Source organism: Trachymyrmex cornetzi, unplaced genomic scaffold, assembly GCF_001594075.2.
Source record: "Trachymyrmex cornetzi isolate Tcor2-1 unplaced genomic scaffold, Tcor1.1 scaffold319, whole genome shotgun sequence".
Classification (NCBI taxonomy): domain Eukaryota; kingdom Metazoa; phylum Arthropoda; class Insecta; order Hymenoptera; family Formicidae; genus Trachymyrmex; species Trachymyrmex cornetzi.
This window is the reverse complement of record NW_017297887.1, coordinates 93,577-104,090: the sequence shown is the minus strand read 5'-3', so window position 1 is coordinate 104,090 and position 10,514 is coordinate 93,577. Positions and strand designations below refer to the sequence as shown.

General features: G+C 36.4%; 1 protein-coding gene across 1 annotated transcript in view; it reads right to left on the bottom strand.

Annotated features, from left to right (window-relative positions):
• Positions 1-10,514, bottom strand: part of LOC108762719 (fatty acid synthase) — a 40,866-nt gene that overhangs the window by 12,604 nt on the left and 17,748 nt on the right. The window contains exons 3-9 of the mRNA XM_018509847.1: positions 3,813-4,044; positions 3,109-3,527; positions 2,565-2,858; positions 2,269-2,476; positions 2,015-2,175; positions 1,476-1,793; positions 858-1,357 (exon numbers count right to left, since the gene is read on the bottom strand). Coding sequence (XP_018365349.1) covers positions 858-1,357; positions 1,476-1,793; positions 2,015-2,175; positions 2,269-2,476; positions 2,565-2,858; positions 3,109-3,527; positions 3,813-4,044 — 2,132 coding nt within the window. The remainder of the gene's footprint in view (positions 1-857; positions 1,358-1,475; positions 1,794-2,014; positions 2,176-2,268; positions 2,477-2,564; positions 2,859-3,108; positions 3,528-3,812; positions 4,045-10,514) is intronic.

Genomic DNA, 10,514 nt, shown 5'->3' with positions numbered 1-10,514 from the left:
TGCCAAGTCTGGAGAGTACGCTGGATGCGGGAGAACTTCCCATTCAAGCTCTAGAAGTGCCTGCTTCACGCTTTTCGCGACATGCGATCGAGTGTTATCATGCAACAAAGTGACTTTGCGTCGATTGTTGGCTACGGATGATCTTTTTTGCATCAATTCGTCATTCAATCGGCCTTTGGAGTAACATTTAACTGTTTCGACAACTCTAAAAGTGTTTGAGCTGAATTCTCATCAAGCAATTCTTGCAGCTCGACATCTTCAAATTTTTTCGACTGTCCTGGACGTTCTTTGTCTCTCACATCAAAATCACCGTTTCGGAAGCATTCAAATCAAACTCTACATATTCTTTCCGATGGAGTTTCACCATACACTTCGGATAATAAGCGATTCGCTTCAGCTGCGGTTTTCTTGAGGTCGAAGTAGTGAAGAAGCACATATCGGAAAAACAGCTTATCGTGATTCATTTTCAATCGATTGGAAAATCTTTTTGGCGTCGAGAAATCTACCGCAAATAACGGTAACGGTAACGCGTTACTTTTAAAAAGTAACTTTCCCAACTCTGCTTTATCGTCGAAACTCGTCGGCGTTGGAGCCAGCACCCTCTAGTAGCGAGCGATAGGAATTAAGTTTAACACCTAATATAAATTTGCAAAGTCGATCGTTTTGGTTAACGTGGCGATTACTGAGCTAATTATCTTAATATAAATAAATATTATTTTATATTATATGATTAATAATTGCATCTAATTGCATGTTTATAATTAATAATATATTTATACATACATATATCTATATACGAGTATATACATTTTTTCTTATATAGATATTATCTAAGTTATAATTACTATAATATTTACCTGATTGATGGAGAAATCATAGGAGTTCCTCGACTAACTGGAAATTCAACTGGTGGGTATAAATTGGCAACTTGTGGCTGTAAACCGCAATTGTAAAGCTTTCCAATTCCTTGTAGAATTATATTAATATTTTCTTCGATTTGACGTGTTAATACTAAATTTGTCACGTTTAGAGGTAAAGAGTCTGTCAAAACGTAGTGTAGAACATCATCTGGTGCGATTTCGATGACCACAGCATTATCTGGAATTAGTTCCGTTGTTTGTGAAAAGAGGACTGTGTTTAATATACTTCGAGTGTGATAGTCTGCCGATGATAACTTTGATGTTGAAGTAAACCATTTGGTGCGAGGTATGGAAGTGCTGATCCACTTTGGACTCCGTTTTTTTGGGCATGGTATTATTTTATTTAAACTAAGCAGGAGCTGACTTTCCGTGGATGCAACGTAAGAACTGTGAAATGGTATGTTGCAGTTGATCTTCTTCGCATAAATATTGTTGACCTGATTATAAAAAATATGCAGCTGTAGCAGATTATGGCATGAAATTAACTTCTCAATGTTTTAAAAACTTTAGTATTTTTTTAATCCACTAACTTATATAAGCTATTTTTAATTCTACCTGTAATTTTTTCATAAATTCTTTTATAGATTCTTTTGGTCCACATACGACGTTGCTGTTCTCACTATTGTAGCATATTATTTCAATATCCGCTGAACATATATTTCTAACATACTCATGATTTGTATTAACAACCGCCATCGAGCTATGAATTATTTTTTCTTCGGCACATGCCAAACCGATAAAGTATGCTGATAAAATAGTTTGTTCAATAGTGAGACATTTATCTGCGTATGCACAACCAAGTTCACTGGCAGAATGACTAATTATGTAATCGGGAGTAATTCCTAAGGATGTTAGGAGATCTACTAAGCCAATCTGCAAATATATATATATATATATATATATATATATCATTTTATAGGTGGATACTTTATATATGTATAATTCCTATTATTGATGTAATGATAAAATGTGATGAAACATATTTAGTTTCATTCTAGTTCTTACAGAGAATAACAACGTTAAGAAGCGTATGTGTTTTACTTACAAATATAATATTATTGATACTTATATATATAAAATAATGAATTCTTTACCTGAATAGCAACGATTCCAAGAAAAACGTTCAACCTGTTTTCGCATATGCTTTCTTCCATTTTTGTCATAATGTCTATGACACTTATATCATACGGCTTTAAAGTATCATCGCATTTTCTTATCGCTTTAGCAAAGACATGGAATTTTAATAAGTTTCGACCTAATACGATTTTAAATTATAGTTTTTAAATTATATCATTTTGTTATTTAAGTATGTAATTTATTAATAAAATACGAAATATTGAGTATATACCCATTCCTGGATATTGCGAACTTAAGGCGGAAAATATAAACCACACAGGTTTTTTCACACCCTCAAAATTTCGAATTTCCTTTATGGGATCTTGTTGTAAGGTATTCTGCAATATAGTGTACCCTCTCCATGGGTGACCGTTTATATTGTCTGCATGGATATCGTGTAATAAACGAACATATTCTGCATCTATTGGATGGTTAGCAACCTGTAATAAAAAATTTTTTTTAATTAGAACACAGTATCTGTAATTGCTCAAAGAAGTATTGAAATATTTTTGAAAAATCTACACTAACGTCATTTAAAAACAATTTCACTGATTCCTCAGTGCGTCCAGATAATATGACAAGCCTAGGTAAGTCATCGTTTGGTGTTCCATTATTTATTTTTAGTTTATCATTCCACTTTAATAACGTGTGAGCATTGGATCCTCCAAAACCGAAAGAATTAATACATATATAACCATTTTTAAGTGGCAATGGTTTTTGGACTACACAAACACAGTTATTTATCAAACTATATATATCTTTCCTTGGCGTTGTATAATTGATATTTGGTGGAACAGAACCAGTTTCGAATGCTATTATTACCTAATAGTTATAATAACAGTTCTAAAGTGTGAATTTGAATGAATTTGTAAAATGTCGATTAATCATACATTATGTACATGAGCAGTTTGATAAGTCAGTGACTTTTTAAAAGAAGACTATGTTGAAAAATAAATCAAATTTTAATTTAAAAAAGCAGTAATATATAAAAATTACTAATTTATCAAATTTTATATCAAACAAAAATAAATTTTACAATAATAGACAAAACCGAAAACACCATTTATTTTACCTTAGCAATCTGATTAAAACCACTCGCAGGTTCAGAATGCCCGAGATTAGATTTCACGGAGCCGATCATTAAAGGAGTTTCTCTATTTTTACAAAAAACATTATAGATAGCATTAATTTCTGGAGGATCGCCAGCTACGGTAGCGGTACCATGTGCTTCGACATAATCCAAACAAGATGTTGGTATTTTGCACTCTTCATAAAATTCCTTTAATAAGGTATATTGCATTTGAGATGAAGGATATGTTATTCCTTCTTCTTTGTAACCATCGCTGTTTAATTTTACATGGGGACATATGGCATAAATCCTCTTAGCATTTTTCGCTTTTTGAAGGTATACTACTGCAATTGTTTCGCTACGCGAATAACCGTTAGCAGCGGTATCAAATGGTCTGCAATAACCGTTGGGTGATAAAATACCTAAGAAGTATAGTAAGCATATTTGAACGTGTGTATAATGGATTATGTTTAAATCAAAATGATCATTTTCATGGTATCTTCTAATATGGTATTTTTCAGTTTTTAAACATGTTGTTAGAAATGTTTTTATTGAAATTATACATTGTAATTTTTGTAAATGATTTTTTTGAATTTACTTTTTGTAAATGAGGAATGGTTTGCGTGATTCTCTAAATGTCATGGCTATTGTATTACAAGGCTACCAAATTTTAATAAAAATACAAAGAGTATAAATATTTATAATACCAAGTCGAGCGAAGTGCAGGTTCATTACAGAATAAAGACATAATTGTGCTGTTCCAATTATTGCGTCTTCGCATTTGCCTGACATGATATATTCATAACCAACGGCTAAAGCATGAAGGCTAGAACTGCATGCTGTATCGATAGTATAAGATGGTCCTTTCAGATCCAAGCAATACGAAATCATATTTGCCGTTACAGATTTATGACATCCAAAAACGTTTTGACCACTTAACTAATTACAAAACATTTGTTGTTGCAATTTCCGTACATAAATAATAGATTCAGAAGATTCAATCATTTTTTTGATAAATATTTATTTTAGGTGATACCTCACCGATTTCGATGTTGTGTAACTTTTAGATATCTATAGATATTGGTAGGGGAGAGTCTCCTGAGTGGTTCTCTATAAGAAATAAGAGGGAACATCATTGATTTAGGAGATATAGTAAATTAAAGTTCTATATATTAGATGTACAACTTTGCTTCCGCCGTTTTTTTAACGAAATTCGAGGCTTCCTTTACGGAAAAAACTCTTAAAAGTTGAGTGTTTACACTTTAAAAAACACTGAAAAAATACACTCAAGGTAACACTCAATTAATGATTATTTTGGACGCTCAACCTGAGTATAACTCTCAACTTATGAGTGTTATTGATGACTTGAATGTTGAGTGTTAATTTCAACTTAATAGTTAACTTAAGTGTCAGGGTGAAATCACACGGTGCGGAAAATGATTGCGGAACAAAGAATGCGTCATTCAGCGGACTCAACAGTTGAGTGAGCACTCGCTGTTATTGGTACATTCTTCTAGATCTAAAATTCTGATTGGATGAGCTAAAAGAATACACCAATAACAGCGAGCATGGCACTCGCACTCAACTGAATGCGCCCATTGAAACAACCAATTAGCGCTATTTGGAAAACGCAGAATAAAGCTGATTGGTTGCTTTTGTGACATATTTTCTTTTCCGCACCATGTGATTTCACCTTTAGACCCTACGTACAATGGAGGAAGTATTATTATAGGAATAGAAATAAATATTAAAATTTCAAAACAAATAAAAATTTCAAAACAAATTAAAATTTCAGAATAAATATTAAATTGTAAACGCCATTATTTTTAAGTACTCAAATATTTGCGGGCGTCTACATTCAATATTTTGGCATTTAGTTTAATCATGGAAATTAAAACTCAAATAACTGTTAAGTTTATACTCAATTTTGAAGACACTCAAAGGTTTAGGATTTACGCTCATTTATTGCGTGTCATACCCAAGTGTTGAGGGTAACCTTTAAATGTTTAGTGTGTAAACTCAAACTTGAGTGTGAACGTTGTAAACGCTCAATCTTTGAGTGTATATACTCAATGTTTGAGTATAAACACTCACAATTTAAGTGTAAACACACAAATTTCAGACTAAACTCCTAAAATTTGGGGTTTACACTCAAGTTTGAGTATAAACACTGAAATTTTCAGAGTTTTTTCCGTAAGGGTTTATTGTAAAAAACTGGTTATACATTTATGATTCAAAGTATTGTCCACCGCTGGCCATTACTTTCTCTCATCTTTCGGGCAGCGTACGAATCCCGCGTCGAAAAAACTGGTCATCTTTTGAGGCTATCCATGAATCGATCCAATTTTTTACTTCTTCATAAGACCGGAAGTGCTGGTCAATCAGGACGTGTGCCATTGATTGAAACAAGTGATAGTTAGAGGGAGCAACGTCTGGAGAATATGGCGGGTGAGGTAGGACTTCCCATTTCAACGTTTCCAAGTATGTCTTGACCACTTTCGCAACATGGGGTCGAGCATTGTCATGCTGCAAAATCACTTTATCGTGTCTCTCGTTGTGTTGCGGCCGTTTGTCTTTCAACTCGGCTCAAACGCATCAATTGCATTCGATACCGATTGCCTGTGATTGTTTCAGTCGGTTTTAACAGCTCATAATACACACACACTACGCCGAGGTCCCACCAAATACAGAGCATGACCTTGGAGCCGTGAATATTCGGTTTGGCCGTCGACGTGGAAGCATGGCCGGGAATTCCTCATGATTTTCTGCGTTTGGGGTTATCGTAATGAACCCATTTTTCGTCCCCAGTCACGATACGATGCAGAAATCCCGTCTTTGCTTTTCAAGCAGCTGTTCACAAGCAAACAAAAGCCGTTCAACATCTCTCAGCTTCAACTCGTACGGCACCCAATTTCCTTGCTTCTGAATCATTCCCATGGCTTTGAGGCGTTTTGAAATGGCTTGTTGAGTCACTCCCAATGATCGTGCCAATTCTTCTTGATTTTGACACGAGTCTTGATCAAGTAATGCCTTCAATTCTGCATTTTCGAAAACGTTCTCTTTTCCACCGCTATGCCGGTCTTCGATGTCAGAATCACCTTTGTTCTTGAAGCGTTGAAACCACTCACGACACGTTCTTTCACTAATAGCCTCACCATAAGTATTTGAGAGCATTCGATGAGCCTCAACCGCAGATTTCTTTATATTGAAGCAGAAAATTAAAACCTCCCGCAAATGACGAGAATATAATTACCAATTTGGCTCGTAAACTGACATTTTCAATCGAGAATAACTTTATGATGCAGACACAAATCGACTAATGTTTCTGTGGGGTTATGTTGACAGATGCCCAAGTTTATTATATGATCTATTTATTTCGACCACCACTTACCGCTAAAGCTATCTGTGGAAGGGTGCCGCTTAATAAAAGGTGATTCCACAAATTATAATAAAGTGCTCTTTATTCGCTTTTGTACACTATATACAGATGTACCTCTCGGTATTAATGGAAATTCTTTATGGCGCCCTACGGCGCGTGTGCGTGTGTCTGTGTAAGTTCACGTTTCTTCGGAGTCGTCGGAATCCGTCCCGAAGAGTTGTTGGGATAAATGCGGATTTATCCTTCTCCTCTTCCTTCGCCCTGATGTCCTCGGCTTCGCAGGTGTTAGCGGCAACGGGCTGATCGGTGGTCCAGCGAGGGGGACCGGAGCGGTCCCGTCGGCGTTTCCGTGGCAGGGTGTTATCGACTACTGCCAGGAATCGCTATTACAGAGGCCCAGAAGGGGCTCGCTCTGTAGTCGAAGGCCCGACGTCGAGCTCGCTTCGAGGGTAAGCGGAGGCCTGTGTAAGAGCTCGCTCCGCAATGCAAAGACCCAAGAGAATGAGCTTGCTTTGCGTGAAGGCCCCACTTCACAGGTTATGCCAAAAGATGATCTTACTACAGTCAGAGGCCCGTGGCAGAACTCACTCTAATTTTAGTCAGAAGATCTCGATCGCTCTGCGGGGGGTCTTATTAATACGGATGCTGGATCGATCTTAAGTACGAGCGGGCGCCCGACCGCGCGGTCCTCACGCAGCGGCGGTTGTAGGCGCCGGGCGTCAGTGCTAGCGCGCGCCACGCGCGCGCCTGGCCAGCGGCTGGGCACTTCAGGAGTGACGCTATTGTATTCGCGCCCGGCGGATCGAGTGTGGCGATTAAGCCGCCATCTATAGGAAAACGGTGGAAGCAAAGTTGTACTCCTAATATATATTCTATATGTAATATACATATATGCAGAGAATAATATTGGCATAAGAGGTACATTACGAAAATTAAATTTGTGTATGCCGTACTAATCTCTTAAAGAATGTAAATAATCATCCTTCTCCCCCTGCTTAGGGGGGTGCACGACTTCTATGCGAAGCGACTCCCATTTCACTTCTCCCACTGCTTAGGAGCGCACGACTTCTATGCGAAGCGACTTTCACCCCACCCCTCTCTTCCCCTACTTAGGGCTACACAAACAGCTATTTATCAAAGCATCTATATCTTTCCTTGGCGTTGTATAATTAATATTTGGTAGAACAAAACCAGTTTCGAATGCTATTTTTACCTAATAGTTATAATAGTTCTGAAGTGTGAATTTGAATGAATTTGTAAAATGTCGATTAATCATACATTATATACACGAACGACTTCATAAGTGTCAGTAATTTTTTAAAAAAAGACTATGTTGAAAAATAAATTAAATCTTAATTTAAAAAAGCAGTAATATATAAGAATTACTAATTTATGGGTGGCACCCAGCTGGATACGGCTCAATTGGACGAGCCACTCACAGCGCTTGAGACTACAAAGCTCCTAAGCACCGGTCGCTGTGATTGATGGTGTCCAATCGAGACGTGGTCAATCGGGATCACCCCCTAATTTATCAAACTATATAAAATAAAAATAAATTTTATAATAATAGACAAAACCGGAAACACTATTTATTTTACCTTAGTAACCTGATTAAAACCACTCGCAGGTTAGAATGCTCGAGAATAGATTTTACGGAGTGAAATTTAATAGTATATACACTGCTCAAAAAAATTATGGCATAGAAAAATTGTGGGCAAAAATTTTGGCTAACGATAATTTTGCGAAAAATTATCGTAGGATAACGTTTTTTTTTTAAATTAAAGCTTGAAATCTCTTCTTTAAGGCGCTATGGTCAGATTTTAAGTTTGATGCACTCCTGCCATTGTAACTCTCAAAAATATGTGGGTGTGTTTGTCATATTGAAAATTGCAAAGTTTAATGGAATGCATGGACTTCGTGAAATTTTTTTAGGGAATGCCGTATGCAGCGACATAAAGTTCAAACTTTCCTCTTTAATTTAAAAAAAAACCGAGTTGCTGCGATTTTTTTTCGCAAAGTTACAACACCTTAAAGCTACCCTTGTATTTTTTACATGTATCGATATTATCATTACCTGATACGCCCCACGACGAGATTGCTGTCGGATTTTGCACAGCGTGTGTGTACGTAAATTTCAGTAACGCGTGTTACCTCCACGTTGCTCGATTACTTCTTGCAGCTGATTCCTCATATTAATGCAAGCCCTAATTTCTTCCTGCGGAATTCCATTCCAGATTTGAACTAGGGTTTGCGATAAGTCTTCGAGACTAACAGGTTATCTTGCCAAATTTCGTAATCTACGAGCCATTATGTCCCATATGTGTTCTATGGGGTTCAAATCAGGACTCATTGCAGGATGTGGAAGAAGTCTAATTGAATTTTCCGCCAAAAATTCGCGAGTAGTGGCTGCGGTATGCGGCTGTGCGTTATCCTGCATAAGGAAAAAACTTCTTTCCATGCGACGACTCATATGCTGGATTCATATTGCATCCGATTTGCGTCATTCGACAGAATTCCGATGATACGAAGCAAAATCCATCGGAATCCTGTTTTCTGATTGGTTGCAGAGCGACGCACATCGGATGCAATGTGAAATTGAATAACAGTCTCTGCACGCAGAGTGCTAATCTCTGCACCCAGAGCGCGCTAGTCTCTGCACCCAGAGCACTACTCTCGCACCCAGCGCGCTATATCGTGGGAGTAGTTTAAATTTTATACTGTACCGAATGTCGCGCCAATGTCCGTGACAATCATTCACAATATTTGTGTGCAATAGTACGGTTTGAAAACACTTTCTACTCATATTTGTGTTGTATATACCATCCGAAGACCGACGGAAAATTCAATTAAACTTCTTCCACATCCTGCAATGAGTCCTGATTTGAACCCCATAGAAAACATATCCCAGATAGCATAAGGACGTCCATTGTACGTCCATTGGACATCCGTTTCTGGACATTAGGACGTCCATAGGAAGTCCAAATTATGTCCGTCGAACGTCCTGTGGACGTCCATGGAATGTACATTTGTCACAATTTTGTACGTCCATAGGATGTCCGAACACATCCAATTTTGGACCTATTATGGACGTGTTATGGACTAATTTTGAATGTCTTTTTCATTTGAAGACCTTGCTGCAATTAGTAATCACGTACTATATGATAATACGTATTTATTGGAATATATGCTATACCATCCTCTGACTGTCTTATTTATTTTCTCCGCTTTCAACAAATGTGAGTTAGTCTAATATTGCAGCAAGTGTGTCTTGAATTTTAAATTTGATTAAAAATATTTAAAAGTATTGGGTATTTCATAAAAATAAGAATTACAATTTTTTAGAATTAACTAATTTTATTTGGGTAATATTATTAATATGATATTATGTAAGATATATAAAAAGTATGTTATTCAATACTTGTTGGTTCTTGGTTCGCAAGTTTTCTCTCAATCGCATCAAATCTTTCTTTCGCTCTTCTTATGTTAGTCATTTTTTAATAGATTCTTCTAGGTCTTTTTTTGTAAAAGTCTTATTGTACGCTTCTCCTGCAGCTAAGGCATAAAATATATATTTGAGCATATAAAGCAAATAAAGATATGTTTAACCCAATTAATTATTTTTAGAGGTTCCTAACTGGTTATCGTTGCGTTCAGAATTGCTTACTTGTCGACGTTTCGTAAACATTGTGTGCTTTATTATAGCTGAATCAACTTTCTGATCAAGAATAATGTAATCTTCTTACGGACTCTCCCAAATTCAACAACAAAAAACTTCAAAACCAGCGCGAATGAGAGTCAGCGTGGTAATTAATACGCAATCTTAATTCTTCAATCCAAAAATAGAATTTTTATTCCAAAAATACGTTTGAATTCACTTTGGAACCATCTTCAGCAAAACAAATTTAAAATATCAATCCCTTCATGTCAAAGAAAAAATCACCATCAGATTAGCACACTCAGAAAAAAGTTTTGTTGATATGTGACCAACAAAAAGTTTTTCGTTGTCCTAACCAAAATTTGGTTATGCTAA